This window comes from Salvia splendens, chromosome 5, assembly GCF_004379255.2.
Source record: "Salvia splendens isolate huo1 chromosome 5, SspV2, whole genome shotgun sequence".
Taxonomy (NCBI): Eukaryota; Viridiplantae; Streptophyta; class Magnoliopsida; order Lamiales; family Lamiaceae; genus Salvia; species Salvia splendens.
Window position 1 is genome coordinate 38,149,893 of NC_056036.1, and position 20,907 is coordinate 38,170,799.

Sequence of the window (20,907 nt, forward strand, 5' to 3'; positions counted from 1 at the left end):
GTATATGAAAATATGAGAATAAAGTTGATTTCCTAAAATACCCCTATGCAGTTTTTATTAACTAAAAATGTTTACTTATTTTGGTCATTGGATTAAGATAATGAGTGGCTGAGATTTGTTCTCTAGTTATACCCTTAATATTAGTTATACTTTGATCACTACCCTATATATATATATATATATATATATATATATATATATATGGATGTATTCATTTCCTTTTCCTATATTTCCTCATTTTTCCTTCTTAATATCATCCATTAGATTAGAGAAATGGACGATCAAGATCAACATTCGGTAATTAATCCCGTGTTGCATTATTTGTCCTATTTTGTGCATTATGAGGGTACAATAGTAATCTAATAATGGCTGGAAACCGCTACGAATAATGCACCACATGGTCACGAGTAATGCATATAATTGCCTATATAATGCACAATATGTGAACTGCAATGCATACGAATAAGATGTGTTGTGTTATGATGTTTGACACACGTTTCTTGTTTCCCCTAAGGGTTTAATAAGCTTAGGGGCTAGGGTATAGTACGTAGACATGTATGTAATCTTCACATGGTAACGAGTAATGGATATATTTGACTATATAATGCACAATTTGTGAACTGCAATGCATACGAACAAGATGTGCTGTGTTATGATGTTTGACACACGTTTCTTGTTTCCCCTAAGGGTTTAATAAGCTTAGGGGCTAGGGTATAGTACGTACGCATTAATAACAAATTATAAAACGATACGAATAATTCACCAAATTGTCACGAGTAATGGATGTTATTAACTATATAATGCACAATATGTGAACTGCAATGCATACGAATAAGATGTACCATGTTATGATGTTTGACACACGTTTCTTGTTTCCCCTAAGGGTTTAATAAGCTTAGGGGCTAGGGTATAGTACGTAGACATTACTAAATGCACGTATGTAATCTTCAATCCGTTGATTAACCCATATACACAATACCTCTAATAATGAATAATATACTGAGATAATGACAATTAACAGCTACATAATGCACTACCTAAACCAAATAATGCACATACGTATATTCCAATAACAACAATTTGTTAGTAATGTCTACGTACTATACCCTAGCCCCTAAGCTTATTAAACCCTTAGGGGAAACAAGAAACGTGTGTCAAACATCATAACATGGTACATCTTATTCGTATGCATTGCAGTTCACATATTGTACATTATATAGTTAATAACATCCATTACTCGTGACAATTTGGTGAATTATTCGTATCGTTTTATAATTTGTTATTAATGCGTACGTACTATACCCTAGCCCCTAAGCTTATTAAACCCTTAGGGGAAACAAGAAACGTGTGTCAAACATCATAACACAGTACATCTTGTTCGTATGCATTGCAGTTCACAAATTGTGCATTATATAGTCAATTATATCCATTACTCGTTACCATGTGAAGATTACATACGTGTCTACGTACTATACCCTAGCCCCTAAGCTTATTAAACCCTTAGGCGAAACAAGAAACGTGTGTCCAAACATCATAACATGTTACATCTTATTCGTATGCATTGCAGTTCACATATTGTGCATTATATAGTCAATTATATGCATTACTCGTGACCATGTGGTGCATTATTCGCAGATACCAAAATGTGGCAGTTACTTTTCCGTCAAATGTCAATAATAACCCTGTAATGCATACAACCACCTTTTATAATGCAACACGGAACCAGTTTTATAGAATCAATCTGATCCGTTGATGCCTTAGATCTAATGCGTAATATTAAGAAGGAAAAAGGATCTAAGATGTGAAAAGGAGAATAACGCTCCCCTATATATATATATATATATATATATATATATATATATATATATATATATATATATAGGGTAGTGATCTATGGCAAACACCCCTTAACCAAATAACTAGAGAACAAATCACAACCACAAGATCAACAAAATCAAGGGCTAGGGTTAATTTTCTAATTTAAGGAGAAATTAGTTCCCTCTATCACAAATTTACTTTACAATAATAATGTGGGGTATAATGGTCATTGCACAAAAAAATTAGATTATGTAAATTTTTACTTCATTTGAAGGTTAACTTCACGGACATGAAGCGAGTGGATCTGATCAAGGAGATCGCGGCGGAGTTCGAGCTGATCGCGAACCGGCTGTCGGAGACGGAGGTGGCGACAGTGGCATCGGTGGTGGAGCTGGAGCCGCAGCATCTGGCGGAGATCGCGAAGCGCGCGCAGAAGCTGACCGGGTCGAAGAATGTGAAGCTGAAGATGGTGATCGACAAGTCGCTGCTCGCCGGAATCATCATCCGGTATGGGAATTCCGGCTCGAAATTGAGTTTAATTACTCTTAGGTTGCTGAATGTTGTATGTGAATTCAAGAATTATTGAAGAATTCGGAGCTCTGTTCATCAAAGCTAGAATTTGCCCGAGCAAAGGCGGCGATCGGTTTCAGCTATAAATACGGCGAATTGAGCTACAGAAATTCTTGTAATAATAGTAATTGAAGTTCATCCTCTTCTAATTCGGCTAAATTTTCATTCTTAATTATTTATTTGATCAGAGAGAAATTTGTAAATGCTGATGCTAGAAGGTGTTTGATCAATCTGATTTTACTTCACTCTTGTTTAGAAAACGCTTCACTCTTGTTCACAAAACACATCACTCTTATTCTGATTTTACTTCACTCTTGTTCACAAAACACATCACTCTTATTCTGATTTTACTTCACTCTTGTTCACAAAACACATCACTCTTATTCTGATTTTACTTCACTCTTGTTCACAAAACACTTCACTCTTGTTCAGAAAACACTTCACTCTTGTTCACAAAACACATCACTCTTATTCTGATTTTACTTCACTCTTGTTCACAAAACACTTCACTCTTGTTCAGAAAACACTTCACTCTTGTTCACAAAACACATCACTCTTATTCTGATTTTACTTCACTCTTGTTCACAAAACACATCACTCTTATTCTGATTTTACTTCACTCTTGTTCAGAAAACGCTTCACTCTTGTTCACAAAACACATCACTCTTATTCTGATTTTACTTCACTCTTGTTCATAAAACACTTCACTCTTGTTCAGAAAACACTTCACTATTGTTCACAAAACACATCACTCTTATTCTGATTTTACTTCACTCTTCTTCACAAAACACATCACTCTTATTCTGATTTTACTTCACTCTTGTTCAGAAAACACTTCACTCTTGTTCACAAAACACATCACTCTTATTCTGATTTTACTTCACTCTTGTTCACAAAACACATCACTCTTATTCTGATTTTACTTCACTCTTGTTCAGAAAACACTTTACTCTTGTTCACAAAACACATCACTCTTATTCTGATTTTACTTCACTCTTGTTCACAAAACACATCACTCTTATTCACAAAACACATCACTCTTATTCTGATTTTACTTCACTCTTGTTCACAAAACACTTCAAGTATTAATATGTTGAGCAACAAATAATGAACTCACTGTGCCATTTCATCAAACACATACTGTGCTCATATTAATATACATCTATTCTTCTTTATCTTACAATGAATCTAACCAAGAGATTTATAGGGAAAAAAAAAATATATTCTAAACTACTAACATCAATATTGCTACGACTAATTTCATCCCAATTTGAATGAAACAATGATTCCTCAACTTTAATTAAACCTCCATTAATCAATTCATAATTCAACTCAACAACTCCTTCAATTCCCATTCCATTGTCCCTCACCGTTTTCCAACCCTCCTCTCTCGCGGCCGCCGAGAAAACAAAATTCAATCCATCTCCGATCAAGCACCCGATCCTCCCGGTTGGAGAGTCCAAAGTCGAAGGACTCTCTGTTAGATCCCAACTCGGATGGTACCATTTCATTAACCTTTTTCGGCCCTCAGATTCCGCCGCCGCCAGAAAGCTCGCGCCGACTTCTTCAAACCGCCGACGAATCCAGCTCTCTTGGCTCTCCAGAGCGTGATCACCGCCGTGAAACACCTCCACTTCGGTGCCGCGGAGAAGATGAAGAAGAACGATCTCAGCATCTTGTTTTTTCTGTTCTGGAGCAGAACATCGACAATCTCAATCTGGAAGAAAATGAATCACGTATGAGCTAATGAATTTCATAATGTAATTTCCAAAAATACCCTCAACATATTTTCTATTATTAAAATAAATAATATTTGTTTCATTAAGATGTGTGGTTGAGATTTGTTCTCTAGTTATACACTTAAGATTAGTTATACATTGATCACTACCCTATATATATATATATATATATATATATATATATATATATATAATGAAATATGGATTATATTGAGAATTAGTATATTCAATATCAACACACACAACAACGACTTCTAAACAATTTTTTCACGTATCCTACCGAGTTTGAATATCAATAACCACTGTTCTTCAGAAATGAACATTAGAAAAACAAATACTAATAAATAAACAAAAACTATTTGTCATAGCCATTTCAAGTTGTGGACAGAGGAAAACATCAATCCTCCTTGAAAGGGCCAAGCAGTTCTTCGGATTCTTGGTGAAGGGAGGAGCTCCTTTGCTCGACAACCTTCTCCCGAGTGCCAACAGTTAGAGGTTCGTCTTGCACCATTGCAACGATCAGCACCACAGCCAGCACAACACAGATAAGAAGGAGAGCAACTATGATTGCCACTTTAGAATTCATGAGACTCATTAGTGATGGACCGATGATTCTTTTGTGTATCACTCTTCCTTCTCTGTAACCCTCGAGGAATCTTGAGACTTGGGCGGCCATGTCTGTTTTGTCTCCATTTTCTGAACCAGTAACCTGTTGAGTGAGGGATCAATAGCATGAACAGGATAATGTTACATAGAATAGAACATTGTCAATGTTGGAGTTTGAACTAGAAATATCAAAACCATTGCATAAAAGCAACAGTTTTGTGGAATACAACGTAGCATGTTTTTACATACTAAATGCATCATTCTCTCTGTATTATTCACAAGGAATTGCTCAGATTCTAGAATATTAAGATTTGTCATATTGTTAAAGTCGTTTGAGTGAAGGTAGCTTCTGAAAATAAAGAATCACCTACCAGATAATAATTCTCGTTGCCATCCCATACAACCATCCTCGGAAACTCAGTTTTCATGTCCACTTCAAATGATTGAGCAAAATCCTCCCACTGTTGTAAGCCAACATAACCAAACAACAAATCACGATTTGCAGATGCAGCAGCCTTAAGAACTTGGAACAGTTCCCTAGATTTCTCCTCCTTCTCATCCTTGATAATAGTTAGTAGAACTTTCCTTTCATCATCTTGCAGCAACTTCAATGAACCTTGACTTATAGGAAAAATCAGTGGGAGCAAACTCTTGCTTATGTAATCTTCAAGGGCATTTTCTGCATTCAGCACAAAAAAAATATGTTAACTGTGATGTCTGAGGTCATCCTTATAAGGTGAAATGACACAGGTTAAAAGGTTGAAATTTCAGCAGATCATTATAAACTGTATATAAATATCTAACTTGGATCTATAGTGGGCTGTTTGGAATGATCCACCAAGGCAAGATGGAGAGCAAACAACTAGGAACTACTGAACTAGCATAGCTGAGATTCTACAAAAAGAGCTCAATTTAATAGAATGAGTCAACTGTCACCCAAGTTACATTACCATTCAATTGAGCAACTTTCCCACTAGAATCAGATAAGGCCTAACCTTCGCTATCCCAGCTTAACTTAAACAATTAGATGCTTACAGCAGTTCATGATATCAATGTGGTCCTATGACATTTGCAGAACAACAAAAGATAAATGTAATGATGCATCACAGTCAGTCATTATAACAGGAACCACAATATTAAGTGAAAGCCATTGATTTGACAGTCAGATAAGGCCTAACCTTCAAATGGCCCATAAAAGACGCTCTTTTCATCATAGGCCGGATAAATTGCTAGCAAAGCAGGGACCTTATTTAAACCATACGGTGTCACAATTTCATCAGAGAAAACATTAGCAACAGAAAACCATGCTTTCTTTTTATGCTTGACGGCTGAATCCAATATCACCGACTCGTTCAAGCCAAAGCCTATGAATATCGGAAAATCAGAACCCGCTGCTTTAACAAAGTCTCTGACATCAGAGTCCGAACTCAGTACAGAAACATCAGGAGCAACGAACTTTGCCAGTGATTGAACAAGTAAATCAGCTTTCCTAGGTCCATAGTATTCTGTGGGAACTCCATGCATAAACATCTTTAGAGTCGGAAATCCACTGCATTGAACAGAACAAAATACTATCACTCCTCCCATTATCATTCTTGGCACTCATACTTTCACTGAATATAAACTTCTTTTAAGGATTCCTATCAGGATAGCTTCCAATCATGCTATATCAATTTTTATTTTAATGATCAACTTCTCCTCAAAGGATACCTATACTACCCCCATAAAACACACACACACACCTACATATATGATCAAAAGAAACAATAAACCATTGCTACGTACTCGACATTATGCTTAGAGGCAAGTTTTTTGTGTTTGTCTGCATCTAATTTTGCCACAACAATAGGCTGCCTCAACCCAGCTAGAACAGGAGCTGCTCTCTCTAACTGCAATTCAAAATTCACAATAATCAGCCCTCTGTAAATTTAAATAGCACTCAAACTACGTTAAAGCGATGAACACAATAATGCACTCAATAATATGAAATAAGTAGAAAATTTAGATACAGAGAATCAACAAGAAGCAAAATTCACTTATAAAATTGAGAAATTAGCAGAAAAGAATAAAATTTCAACCTCCGGCATGAGGCGATTGCAGTGGCCACACCATGGAGCGTAGAAATCGACGAAAATATAATCGAATTTGGAAATTGCGGCGTCGAAATTGGAATCGTCGAGCTCCAACACACTGCCATCCAATTTGAACTGGTTTCCATTTACGGTGATCGATAGAGAGAGAGAAAAGGAGAATACTAGGAGCAGTGATCGGAGTGAGATAATGGAGAAGGAGGAGTGAATCGTTGGAGAAGAAGAAGGCATTATGATTTATGAATTTTATTAATTTATGCGTAATCGATCATTCGTGAATATATATATATATATATATATATGTCGTGAATTTAATTACTTCTATTTAGATAACTAAAATAATATTTATGTTAGGTAAGAAACAGAATTATCAAATTAGTTTGATTTATTTAGTTAAATCTCTAAATGTATTTTTAAAGGAAACTATGATACTGAATTACAATTATTTGACACCAACTCCACTTTAATTGAAGAAGTGAAATTTGGAAAATCAAACCATTTTTTTTTCATATTTCACACAATTGTTTAAAAGTATTCAATGCACATCAGTTCCAATTTTTTCAAGGTTATACTATGCCGTTTCACTTGTGAAACAATAGTACATAATGCAACTTCCCAAAATCAAAAGAATAGTGTTGAAATTGCAATATTTTAAAAGTTACTAGTATTATAAACGATCTTTCCAATAAACTTTGAAATTAGAAATTTATTCATATTTTTGTTTAATCTTGGAAGGCATGTCATCTAGTTTTACATATAACAAATAATTTTGGCTTTACTCCCATATGTATGTGAGTTAGTAGATTATGATCTATTAAACCGGTTTGGCATTTGCCATAATCTGATATACTTTTCTCTAGACAGTCCTGTAAAGGAATGAAAGCCCAATATGCTCATCAACTTTGATAAATATCAACTACAAAAATGCTGAGTGGTAATTGAATTCCATATCCATTAATAAAAAAGAAAAAGCTTTAGAGAGAAAAAATCAAAAGATATTGGCCAAGGCAAATCAAGACAAAAAACTCAAGACTTCTTGGCTCATACACAAACTCTAATCATGGAAGTGAAGCAGGTCAAACTCAAACCTATCGATAATCTCTGTGCTCTACTATATGGGGATCCTGCTCATTATACGTTCGTTGCCTTTCAGAAAACCAGAGCTGAAATTACCTCCTACTCAGCTAACACCAGCTACTCTTGTTTTGCACGGTCTGATGATGAATCGTCTTCAGTTGTTCCTGGCTGCTGCTTTATGCTAGCCTTTGCATCTGCTAAGAATCTAGGATCCGGCTCGTGTTTGTCTGAGGAGGGCTCTTTCATGGCTGAGATGATGTAGAGTATGATAACCACGTTTACAGAGATCACTGCAAGGATTCCACTCCACAGTGTCAGGGATTCCTGGGACAAGCTAGCTGAACCTGTTACAAATCCACCAGAGATGAGTGGCAGCAACCTTGTTTTTTCACACATATAATTGCAAATGACCCTTTTTAGTGAATAACATTTGATAAAGTTTGAACAAATCATATAAGAGGAATTATTTCTGAGGTAATGGAGATTGATAAGTATGAATTCTGCCACAAAAACTTGAATGAAAAACCATTGAAGTGGTATACATATTTGAAGTCTGATTAATGATACAGGGAAATTACTCTGCGTGATAGGATAGAATGATAGTAATACATATTACTGAATACGTGTAAGATAAGATGGTCAAACTCAAAATAGCCTGATCCATCAATGTAAATGGTATATTAGCTTGGAATGTTTTTGTCTATCCATCGCATCACTCAAAGTAAATGCTTTTAAGAGGGTTTGGTTATTATTTCAGCTGCTTTTGCCTAAAAAAGCTACCAAGCCATATTAACTGATTTCCAAATAAACTGACTGAACCGAACTGGATTAGCCGAACAATGTCAGTTAGTTTGCCAGTTTTCTCTGCCCTTTTTGGCTTTTCCTTCTATCCGATTCTGATCTTACTAATAAAACTAATCAATGAGTATTTGGTAACAAATAACACTCAGTCAAAAGAAAGCTAAAACACTCACATAGTAGGACATTTTAGTTTGGTTTTTTCCGGTCGGATTTACACAAACCAACGAGAAATTGAACATTCGCACTTTCTGCTAAAAAATAGATTAATTGAACTGGAAACCTACCATTTTAACTTAAACACCTTCAGTTGGTTAGGTTTGGTTCGTTTCGATTTTCAATATTATTCAGTTTTCTTCTCACCCCTAATGAATTCTGTTTTTGACACTAGTATGTAACTACAGTACATATACTGGAGACAATGTGCTTTTGGAGCACTAAATAATCAGCAAAACATTTTCTCGCTCAAAACAAGAGTTTTGCTAACCAATACAAAAATGTTATTGCAAGTAATCATGCAGATGCATCTATTACTGACCACCACCAGCAACAAAGCTACCCTATGTCGAATAGAAGGTACATTTACAAAGCGCAAGGCTAAAAAGAAACCATAAATCAAGAATGTTAAGACAATCAATGAGAATGAGTTGTAAGAGGAAGATTACCAGGGAATAAATTATTGTTGAACCCATACAAAACTGCAATAGGCACTGTCCACATAAGTATCGATGCAATTAAGAACTTGCTCATGACTTCCATTCTAGACCCTCCAATCTGTAGACATGTTTGCAACAAACAAAACGAACAAGAAAGCTAAGAATTCATCAAAGTCGGGCTATGGTAATCATGTGTAATGATGAATAAGTCCACAGCAAGCTTATCATGATCCATGATTAAAATTAGAGTTAAAAGGGGTAATTTACAACCTAACCAAACTAGATTCTGACTGAAAGCATGATCTTACTCTGGAAATTGATCGTGATATTTGAGCGGAAAGTATAGCCAATGTGATAACCTCGAATTTGAGTTGATCAAAGTATAAAAGCAAAGTCTAGATAATGTAATAAACTTGTTACCAATAAGCATCTTTTACTATGAGTTTCTTTTTTTTCTAGATATAGTTGAGATCTTGCAATTCCAACTAATGAAGTTACCGAATTTATGTATATATTCGACAGAAGTTGCCAAATTTATGAAGATCAAGACAAGATCTATGAAGGAAGGCATTCAAAATCTCACTTTGAACTTCGACAACAGTTCAGGGGCACAAATAACTTTCTCAGAAACAAAAACACAAACAACTTAGCTTCGAGTCTTCAACGATAACGAAAGAAAGAAATTCCCAAAACAAGCCTTCGAAGAGGCGAAACCAGAAACAGCTTAACTTCTAGTATTCAACACGATTATCTCGCACACAAATAAAAGAACAACCAAACTTACAATTGGGAAGAAGGAGAGGATCAAATTAACGGTTTTCAACTCTTTGTAGCTTCAAATCTACTCCTTTATCCGTCTGCAAACTCCTTGAATCTCAGCTCAAATCCACTGTTTAGATGGAATTGGTTGAATTTGAAACAATTGAATCGATACGAAAAGGCAACAAACAATATTGGGCCGTGAATTCTCCGGAAATTTGAGAATGGGGACAAAAGTTTGAAATTTGGTTAATTCAGAGTTTTCTGGCTTTTTACAGAATCCCCATTCCATACACCAAGAGAAGCTAAAACCTTTTTACTATTTTGCTTTTCTTTGGATTATTAAATTTCCAATTTCACATATATTATTCTATATTTTTAAATAAAATTGTTGAGTTTTGCAAAAACTAATTTAGACGAAGGAAAATAAAAATTATTCGATATATGTATTAATTCGATTGTGCAAGAGAAACATGCATGGAATTAATAGTAATATCTAAAGTAAAAATTTTCAAGAATTCATCATGACATGTTTTTTAAATTTAATATTTTCATTATATACTTTAAATTACAATGTGAATTTTAGTAATATTTACAAAAAAATTGATAGTATATCATTTTGTGACATACTTTTACTTTTGCTAAACATGACAAAATTAGTAGTACTACTATAAACTTATTTCGTGAAAGTTAGTTTAATCGCAACTTTTTACACTAAACTACAAATTCATCACCACTTTCAAATTTAATATTTATTCAAATTAAACATGTCATGTTTTCCAACGATCGGCTTACTAAGTGACCAACATTTCCATTTTATGCAGACATATAGAATTGTTTTGCAATCTAAAAAAAAACTAAACAATTTATCACTAATTACACCACCACTCGTGCGATGAACATATTGGGTGACTCGAACAACCAACAATCTACTGGTTGGTAGAGAAATGTTGAGCTGCGCTTCAATTGACAAATTCCAGCCCACCATTCATAGATGCTCCTGAGTGTAGTTGAAGGGCAACGTCTCCGACAACCTGCACCGGATTCAACATAAAGATCGAATCACAAAACAACGCTCGTTTAGGTTCGTGAGATGACAATACCTTAGCCATGGATCTATAAGAGTACTCAGTGACTCCAGCAACATGAGGCGTCATAATCACATTCGGAAACTTCAGAATGGTGTTGTCAGGATCAAACGGCTCTTTCCAAGCAACGTCTGTCCCTAGCCCACCCAAGTGACCCGATTTCAGGTGATCAAGCACTGCGTCATAATCCAACAGCCCTCCACGCGCTATATTTATGATAAGAGCGCCCTAACGTTTATTCAAAGTAGAGAATAATCAGACAAATTCGAAAAATCTGGAAGCAACTCTAATGAAGAACATCACAAACCTTTTTCATGGAGGATATGAATGTGTTGTCTACAATGCCGGCCTAAAAATGGGATACATAGATCCAAATTAGCGCGTTTTGGATGAGAAAAGTGCACAAGACAAGGGGAAGGGGAGTTACCGTATCCTTGTTCATCACCAAGCAACATACTACTATATCAGCGTGGCTTGCAAACTTGAGAATGTCTTCATGAGTGGCCTTCTCGTCCACAACTTCATCGTGGGCACCATTTCCATTATCGGATTTGAACGAATGCCAACTCCTCTTCGTTGCAAGTATCTTCACACCAAAGGGTCTCAATCGCTTTGCTAAGTGGACCCCAATGTTTCCATATCCCAAAATGAATACCTATGCATCAGAGAGTTCAGTCAGGTGGCAAGAATGTAAAAGTAAAGAAGCTAATTTTCTACCAAACCCTTCAATCTCGACGATATAGCATTGGTTCCACTAGGCAGCACAAATGATAACACTTAAAATGCTGCCAATATGAATGTATCTAATTGTTGAAGACTTCAAATGTCATGAAGAAATACTGATTTAAATGGAGTTAATGAAACACGTGTTAAAAATACTTAAGTTTTGAGATGAAATTTTGTATAGATATATATAAACAAGCATTTCGTAAAGTGCCAAGAAATATTAAGGATGAAGATATTTAGATCCGTATTCTCTATACATACACCTTATTTGTGAAGACAGTAAAACAAGGACGTGAGAATTCAAACTCATATTTTAAACCACAGATAAGAATCGAGAATCAGGAGCAGGACAAAGATACTAGTGACAAAATTGCTTGATTTTTCCAGTAATGTAACAAATACGGAGTAGCTATTTAACAGTTCCAGCAGCAAAACCAACCGTTTTCCCTAGCAATGTGTCTCCAGCCGGATCTCCAAGTTTTTTCTCCTTGATGGAAACTTGCATTTCATGCTGCCACATCGAAAACAATAGTAAATACTAGTTCAGGACGTCGAAAGTACCAACTTCTGGACAGAAGAGTGGAAAAACTGATTCTTTATTACTTTCTTGTTTCATACAGGTGGTGGGACAATGTCTACTACATCTCTGTCGCCAACTTAATAATGAATAGAAATAATTCAGTCGAGAGTTTGAGATTGAAATAACCAACTTGCTTACGGAGGAGGCTCAACATCAAATAAATTGCCATTTCTGCACACGAAATGGCATTTCCGGTGTAATCGCTTGGGATCCTTGCAACCCCGATTCCATGTTTTGTAGCAGCATCTATGTCGACACCTACATGATGCAAGAAAACACGTGAAAGACTGAAAATTGTTACTCTAGGATATAGGAACAATGAAGAAGAAGATAATATACCTTCGAGCCCAACTCCAAACTGCATAATAAGCTTCATTTTGTTAGCTCTAGCAATGATGTCCAAGTTCAGAATCATATTTTTCACAACACAAATATCATAATTCCCAATAACATCTCGGATCTCATCAATGGGAACAGCATCAACCTATCAAAATAAGAGAATAACTCATCGATAAAACTGTAGATACGCTGACGAGCACATGGACATTATAAGCAATTAACTATGCGTTTGAGAAGATGAAGCACCTTTATGAATGGATAGCTTTGTAAATACTCCATCGTATAGTTATGGGAAGCAGGAAAATGCGGCCCACAGAAAAGAACACGAGTGATCGGCTTGCTACTCTCACTACTCATTCTCTGGAATTGTCTCAGTAAACCTGCATTGAGGGACCAATTGCATCAAATTAACAGCTAAGGTGGCGTTCGGTTGGCATGACTAATATCATGAGACTATCCATCTAGGATTAAGTTGTGGGATTATTTTAGTTGGAGGGGGAGGCTATGACTAATTATCATGAGACTATCCATCTAGGATTAAGTTGAATGGTTCAATCTTATGAACCAAACATGATACATATTTAATCATGAGATTTAATCTTGCCAACCGAACACCCTCTAAAGAGATGATTAACATACACAACTTTCTCCCTCTCTATCTCTCTCCATAGATTTGAAGTAGGACATAATCCAAGTTTCTCTAGCAACATTCATTTCGAGCATATGACTATGCCATATAGTAAAGGAGAAAAGGAACTGATCAGTTTTCACAAGGCAAACAAAGAAGGAAGAAAAGTTATGTGCCAAAATATAATAGCAGCAGCAACTAAAACTCCCACATCAAATTACACATATAATATAAACCCTAAACCAATTATGAGTTCCTATTATATACAAATATAAAATTATCTAAATCCTCCTTCCAACAATTGAAGTTCAGTTGTAGTATATAACACAATATCATCTAATCAAAATAGAGATAAGGGTAAGAGAAAAAACTGATCTTTTTCCAGAGAGAAAAAGAAGCAAGAAAAAAAACCCCAAATCACCAAAACAAGCGCCTAATCATCACATTATTTCCACAGCAAGGAATTCTCGAAAAAGCAACAGACATAATTATTCAAGCAAAAACGAAGATTGTTGCGAAATGGATTTCACCTGGAGAAGAAGAACACAGAAGCTTGCAGTGAGCTTCGACGCGGTACGATGATGTTGTGTCTTTTAGAGCATCTCCAATAACCGGCGTCACCACCGCGACGCCGATTTTTCGCCGACGCCGGTTTTTCGCCGACGCCGGTTTGACGCCGAACCATTGGAACCGGCGTCGGCGAAATCGGCGTCGCCATGCCGATTCCCGCGCTGACGCCGGTTCCGACGCCGATCCTCACGGGCGCCATTGTGCGTCCCGGATCGGCGCCAAACCGGCGTCGAATTTAAATTTTTTTTTTTCGAAAACACTATATATACGCGCGTTTTTCGAAAACACTATATAACGCGCGTTGAACGAAGAGCTAGATGCCTATACGAGCAGTGAGGTTGATCGATGGATGCAGAGTTATATGCAGCCGGCGGCACCTCGCTCACGACCAGTTGTCCACCGTCGACAAGTGGTGCATCGTGATCATGAAGCTGCACATCAGCGCCTGTTCACAGATTACTTCGCAGAGGAGCCGCGTTTTGACGCCAACCATTTCAGGCGTCGTTTTAGGATGAGGCGGGACTTATTTATGCGTATTGTTAACAAATTTATGTAATTTTTTAAATGTAATTTTTTTAATTATTGTACTTTTTTTTTTAAAATTAATGTACTTTTTAAATTTTAATATTATTATTTGAATTTTCCGTATTTGTCTCGTAAATTAAATTCCGTATGTTGATACGAGTGTAAATTAAATTATATAATTGTTATTAGTGATGTGGATAGGTAGTGTGAAGGCTATGTGAGGGCTATTTGATATCCAGTTGATATGGCAAGCTGATGTGGCAGGAGAATTGTAGTGCTGATGATGTGGCAATGTGAAGGCTATTTGAGGGCTATTTGACGTCCTAACCTATTGGAGATGCTCTTAGAGCTGTGATGACCAAAGCTCTCAAGATTCTTGTAAGCGGATATGCAATTACACGGTACATGACTATGATTTTCAAATCAGTTTTTCAGTTCATAGTTGTAGGTATATCATGTGTTTGATAAGTTCAGCTTAAGTTAATAAAGTTCAAAATTGAGCCTTCATAGTTCTATTTGTTTTAAAATAAAATTATTTTGGTCATACACATCAAATATCATTATATAAGTATAAAAATTAAGAAATACTAGAGTACTAGTACTTAAATTTGAAAGAACATTTTTATTCATTTAACTTTTACTTTAAATGTAATTAATTTACCAATTTAGTTAGTTGACTGTTAACATTTTGATAGATCAATATGACTCAAAACATACTACTCCCTATTTTGATTTTTTTTTGAAGCGCAATTTAATAGGTAAAATATTTCACCTCCATTTAACAGATCAAGAGTTTAATGTGAAAAGACATCCAATTACTTTGTTCTTATGTCCTTTGTTTCTTTTTAGTACAGTATATTTTTTCCTCTCTATGATATATTTTAAATTTAATTAAAATTATAATTTAACGTATTTTCATTTTAATTTAATTAAAGTATAAATTACAAATTATACTATGCTCTCCGTCCCACAAGGATATATATTCTTTCATTTTTAGTCCATCTCACGAGAGAGTGTACTTTCCATTTTGAAAACTCTTTTATCTCTAATGAGGTGAGACCTATTTTTCACTAACAATAACTTAATTACTTTTTATTTATATCTCTCTTTTATTTTACCAATTGTGTATTAAAATTCATGCTCAACAAGAGTGAATATCTTTGTTATAAAATATAAAAAATAAATAAAAGAATAAGAGATGAAATCCAATGGTAATTTACCATTGCCCATTAACTTCTATAGTAACTTAAATCTCCAATCTATTAGACTATCTCCAATGATACGCTAAAATCAAAAAGGCATAGACAATTAGTTCCAATGGTATTCCAAAACCAACAAATTTTTTGGTTTTAGAGTAAGATGGAGTACCTATTTTTAAGTTTTCGCTAAAACAAACCTAAATCACTTTTTCAAGTTTTATGAGTAAAAAATATAATTTGAGTTTAGTATAAATGATTGGAGTAAAATCACTATTTATTTGATATTTACACTAAAATATATTTGAGTTGAATATAAATAGTTAGAAATGATCTTAATCACTGAAAAAAAATGTCTTACCAAGTTTATTGTGCTTAATCACTAGTAACGATTTCATCTGGAGACAGTGAACACTGTGTCCACATTTTATTCCTCAGTAGCAATAAATTCACAAAAAATAACGATATAATAACTCATCTGCATATGCGCAACAGATCAGAAAATCTCAAACATCATTATTAACCAAAAATAAGACTAGGTACAACTGAAATTCGTATCAGAAACTACCAGAGCAAAAAGAGGGTTTCGACTTAACAACTAACAGATACTACACCAAGACTTGAAGAAGCACCATCCCAATGTAAAACAATGAATATACCTAGCCGGTGGCGATGCAAAGATGTCAGTGATCTTACTCATAGCACAGGACTTGCTGATGCATCGAAGCAGTTGAAGCTCAACGGGAAACTAAAGCGCATCTATACCCTAGGCATTTGGCCGGAGATAAGAGGATCAAGAATTTAAGGAGAAGTTCCAGGGAAGAGTTCAGATATTTTATTGAACACGTCCATAACCTAAGAGAGAAAATGAAGATTCGGGCATTAGCTGTGCATTTACAATGCACATGCGCTGGCAGAAAACTAAACATGGAATAATAGTTTGATTGAACTGATTGTGTTATGTCTTTATCTTACCTCTTTGTCATTTTGATACTTGGCAATACTTAGAGGGTTCTGAGAGCACTGCAAGATTATAATAGAAAATCAGAATTTGACATGCGCAGCAACGCACACCCAACAGAGTATGACGAGAGGGGTAAAATTTGTGGGGATGCATTTAAGTTGATGGGATGAGAAAAGAAGAAATTGCTTACGTCTAAGATGGCTGCTTGAACTCTTGGGTTTTGAAACGCCATAGCAACGTCAGGATTAGCCATGATTTTAGATATGACTTCATCCGGAGTGAGGCCTATTTGATCTGCATGAAGTAAAACAGAAGGTGTAAATGCTTGCAATATCTCCTAATCAACATTATATGTTAACATAGAAATAAGTGGCAACACACACCAAACTGTTGTTTGATCTCAGGGCTGCTGAGATCAAAGTTCTTCAACGTATCCATCATGCGATTGTCCCATTCAGGATTTCCACCCATGTTATTTCTGAAAATATAAAGTAGAAAAAAACATCACTGCTACATAAGATACTGCATGATTAGTATAGGAAATATTATCTAAATACCACATCAGTAGTTCAACCAACCAACCAACTTCTAAATGCTCTGATTGTACACAAAATTACTCTTAATGGAGCGAAATTGCATATTTAAATGTTTTGAGCCCATGGAAAAAGCATCTAATATCTCCATAAATTTTAAAACAATGAACAATAAAGATGTACTACTACTACTTACAACATATCTTGAAGTTGTTGACGGTAAACTGGATTTTGTAGCATCCCTGTTGCATTACATGGAAAAGGTGATTAAGAATTTTCATTGAAGAGTTTATGATAAAAATTCATAATATAGTTATAAAAAACTTAAGGATGACATGTCACCACTTCTAGGCTCTTTCTTATCTTAATTAAGGTTCTGCTCCAAAAATAAAGTTTTAAAATGAAAGATCTAAAACTTTTATAATTTAGGCGCCACAGCAGTGACGAAAATGCCACACGAATCATGATGTATTTATTACATGCAAAATCTTTCTGAGCATTTTCAGCTTTGCATTAAACTAGTAACAAATAAATCAACAAAGTTTCTGAGGTTCCCTATTTTACTTTCATTATCATTATTTTCAAATAAGCCACCGGAATAGCGCGTGAGAGAAGAAAACCTTCCAACAGAATGGATAGGAAAAAATATAACTTCTCCATAAATTAGAAACTAGAGAACAGAAAATCAAAGCTCGCTTAAGGTTTGAAATCGGATGGAGAGTCAAACTTACATTTAAAGGTGGTCGGATTCCTCATCTCCTCTGGCAGGTATCTGAAAATAATAACAAATCAAGAATAGGTCTCCATAAGTATAATTAGTTTGACCATATATATAGGCCAATATTTGCTTTTACACGACAGAAGATTACGTAAAACTTGTAAGCAATTTATTTGAAAAGAAAAGAAGGTTAAATAAAAGTGACTCTCATGAGATACAAACATCAGTGCCATCTAACGTTAAATATTTGATTTGATAAATCTCTGAAGGGTCTCTGTTCTCATCTTATGTGCATGTAAAATTAATAATTCAAGGTAAGGGCATAGGATATCTCACGGGAAAACCATTTTCTGCACTGTTGGATCTTCCATCATTTTCTCCAATGCATCCACTGACAAGAGGGGGTTACCTGTTCATTTACAGATAAACAATTTTGTTAATTTGTATTATCACAATGTGTGAAAGATAATCTTTTACTCAAGATAATGAAATGAGAAACAATCTGAAACTGCAAACATGATTAGCTGCTCAAACCTCATGGTTTATGGATAGAAGCAATAAATTTTCATTATAACTTACATGTAAATAACAACAATATTTTTTTAATTTAACAACTCCAAGTCTCCAAGTAAGTAGTTACAAATATGAAAAGTACACAGGAATGCAGACCGAACTTAAACTTACTAGTGGAGGGACCGTCTGATGCCCTTGTTCCTTGGTTTGAAGGCGTGCCATTTTGGGGAACCTTTTGGAAGATGCTCAAATAGTTAGATTGACCAAAATATGATAACAAATTATAAGTCCGGTGCTGACAGTGAGGGTCCAACTTACTTGCTCAGATTGCTGTGAGTAACTATTGGGTGAATCTGTCTGAGCTGATTCCTTGTAGCCTTCAAAAGCACTTTTTTGCACCGTCTCCTCTGGGGAGACATCTACGAAAGCTGAAAATGGAGCATAAGCAGATCAAGTGAATATTGACACAACACAAGGATGGAGGATTATGAAAGAAAAGCAGTGAAAGAAAATTCTGAGATTCATAGTTTATGGATGCTCATCTAAGACAATATATTTGAATTATCAGAGACACAAAAGGACTAGAAATACCGTATTTCTTTGGTGCATCCTGTGGTTCTACTTTATTATTGACAGATGTGGACGGAGGATCCTCCACTTTTGTTGCAGGTATATCAGTTATTGATTGAGATGCTGCAGGAGCTCCACTCTTGAATGAATCCGATGTTGGACTCGTTGATTGGGGTGGCGGTGGTGGTGGAAATGGGAAGGGTGAGCCAGGTCCAAAGGCAGTGTTTCCAAATGGACTATTTTGGGTATTCATCTGTTGTGTGAAGGTCTTGAGAGCTTGTTCCATTGCATATTTCTGCAGCAATGAGATTTTTTTCTGAAAAAGTCAGACTAGGTAACGAGTGGCTGTTTAAGATTGCCTGTTTCCCCATAGTGCATGTGTTGCAGTTGCAGATGTAGGATTCTGGGACAAAATTTAAGGTAAAGTAACTAAAGGATGGACCTGATCCATTGCATTTAGCTCGAGAAAAAAAAGAGACACAGATAAAAGGAAAGACAACAAGCAACATAACCCTGAATATATATGTCTTTTTCTAATTGTAGCTTTATTTCAGCTGATGCTACAAGCATCCAGAGATATACATCCCTGGTCACGTTAATGGACAATGACTAACAAAATGAACAAGAGCAATCGGACAGCAAAGGTGTGACTCACCTTTACTCTTCCAGCCACCTGTAATGTAAAGCATATAGTTAATAAAATGTATAAGAGCTTAATAAAGTTGGAAGGAGAATACTGGAACTTCTATGAAAAACCATAGCTCACCCATGAAAAAAGTGCTGAGAAACCAACACCAACACCAATCCAGAAAAGAGGTGAGCCCCTATATTAATGGTTACACCAAGATGAGAGTGCGTGCTAACAAGGTCATACTATCTATGTAGGTTCTAGCTATGAACAAAGTTATAAGAAAAACATTGATGGATTATTACACTTGAGAAGTAGGTGGAGCTGAAATCTGTGGATTCACACCAACAGACGATGTTTGTTGGCCACTAGAGGCAATGCTAGCAAAACAATCCCTTTGAACTTTCTCCCCCACTGATCAAAATAACAGTAAAAACAAAAACAACATGAGACTAGAATCATGAAATGCACTAACAAACACAGGAAGCAACACAAAAACATTCTCAAGAGGCTATTATTCCATACATTGTTAGTTGATATATAGGCCAAAAACAAACAAGCATAATGGAACACAAACTAACTCACTATGAAGAGAATACACTATACATTTTTATATAGTTCGTTGATTTAAAATTGGGTACAGAATTAAACTCATGAGTTAACAGCGTGTAAGATTTCTTTACAATCTAATTTACCAATAAATTCTAGCTTCCCATAACTGCCTACAACACAATGTTCTTCAAGCAATCACCAACACCTCTTAAATTAGGGATTGGATACAGATAATCTAAACAAAAATTGTATTGAATTACCAATAGTTTTTGTGGGTTTGCGCGGCTCGAAGAGTGAAACTACAGAGACAGAATGAGCAGGATTGCTCTTTCTGCAACTTTTCCCAGTTTTTCCGAGTAAATTTGGAAGAGCTGCGAATTGTTTGCTGGAAACAGAAATCAGTGAGTTCCTGGGATTTGGGGAGAGTCCTAATACTATTTTGGGTGACGAAAGCATGCCCAAATTCTCCATGTTTACCACTAAAGCCCACCTAGTCTATCAAAATAGAGCTGCTCTGTATGGGAAAGAGAGTGTAAGTATGGGAAAGAGAGTGTAAGGGTATCCACAGTGGTGATAGCCCAGCAATAGCTCAGCCATAGCCCAGCCACAAACTCCTCATGGCACATCATCAATACTAAAAACCCTCCTGCCACATCAGAAATAG

The 20,907-nt window shown here is 35.6% G+C and overlaps 4 protein-coding genes across 5 annotated transcripts; all 4 read right to left on the bottom strand.

The window, feature by feature from the left end:
• Positions 1-4,318: 4,318 nt before the first annotated feature.
• LOC121802121 (protein disulfide isomerase-like 5-2) lies at positions 4,319-7,054 on the bottom strand. Its single transcript, XM_042201699.1, has 5 exons — positions 6,812-7,054; positions 6,519-6,622; positions 5,912-6,282; positions 5,105-5,412; positions 4,319-4,836 (listed from the first exon to the last, which is right to left on the bottom strand). Exons 1-5 carry the CDS (start codon positions 7,052-7,054, stop codon positions 4,525-4,527), a joined length of 1,338 nt encoding a protein of 445 aa, XP_042057633.1. The 3' UTR covers positions 4,319-4,524.
• Positions 7,055-7,692: 638 nt separating this feature from the next.
• On the bottom strand, positions 7,693-10,407 carry LOC121802300. Its single transcript, XM_042201937.1, has 3 exons — positions 10,139-10,407; positions 9,364-9,472; positions 7,693-8,244 (listed from the first exon to the last, which is right to left on the bottom strand). Exons 2-3 carry the CDS (start codon positions 9,455-9,457, stop codon positions 8,018-8,020), a joined length of 321 nt encoding a protein of 106 aa, XP_042057871.1. The 5' UTR covers positions 9,458-9,472; positions 10,139-10,407; the 3' UTR covers positions 7,693-8,017.
• A 412-nt stretch (positions 10,408-10,819) lies between these two features.
• Positions 10,820-15,011, bottom strand: LOC121802181 (hydroxypyruvate reductase-like). Of its 2 annotated transcripts, none has more exons than XM_042201774.1 (10): positions 14,920-15,011; positions 14,005-14,074; positions 13,093-13,226; positions 12,847-12,991; positions 12,638-12,765; positions 12,367-12,438; positions 11,659-11,856; positions 11,509-11,550; positions 11,217-11,429; positions 10,820-11,147 (listed from the first exon to the last, which is right to left on the bottom strand). In XM_042201774.1, exons 1-10 carry the CDS (start codon positions 14,974-14,976, stop codon positions 11,076-11,078), a joined length of 1,131 nt encoding a protein of 376 aa, XP_042057708.1. In that variant the 5' UTR covers positions 14,977-15,011; the 3' UTR covers positions 10,820-11,075. The 2 variants fall into 2 exon arrangements, with proteins under 2 accessions (XP_042057708.1, XP_042057707.1); XM_042201773.1 differs by having other exon boundaries at positions 11,629-11,856.
• A 1,248-nt stretch (positions 15,012-16,259) lies between these two features.
• On the bottom strand, positions 16,260-20,785 carry LOC121805590 (protein TIC 40, chloroplastic-like). The gene is made up of 14 exons (XM_042205506.1): positions 20,504-20,785; positions 19,997-20,105; positions 19,830-19,887; positions 19,719-19,736; positions 19,085-19,358; positions 18,812-18,921; positions 18,665-18,725; positions 18,317-18,389; positions 17,994-18,034; positions 17,459-17,504; positions 17,113-17,207; positions 16,920-17,023; positions 16,741-16,788; positions 16,260-16,620 (listed from the first exon to the last, which is right to left on the bottom strand). The coding sequence occupies exons 1-14, from the start codon at positions 20,712-20,714 to the stop codon at positions 16,567-16,569; spliced, it is 1,302 nt and encodes a 433-aa protein (XP_042061440.1). The 5' UTR covers positions 20,715-20,785; the 3' UTR covers positions 16,260-16,566.
• Between the last annotated feature and the right edge of the window lie 122 nt (positions 20,786-20,907).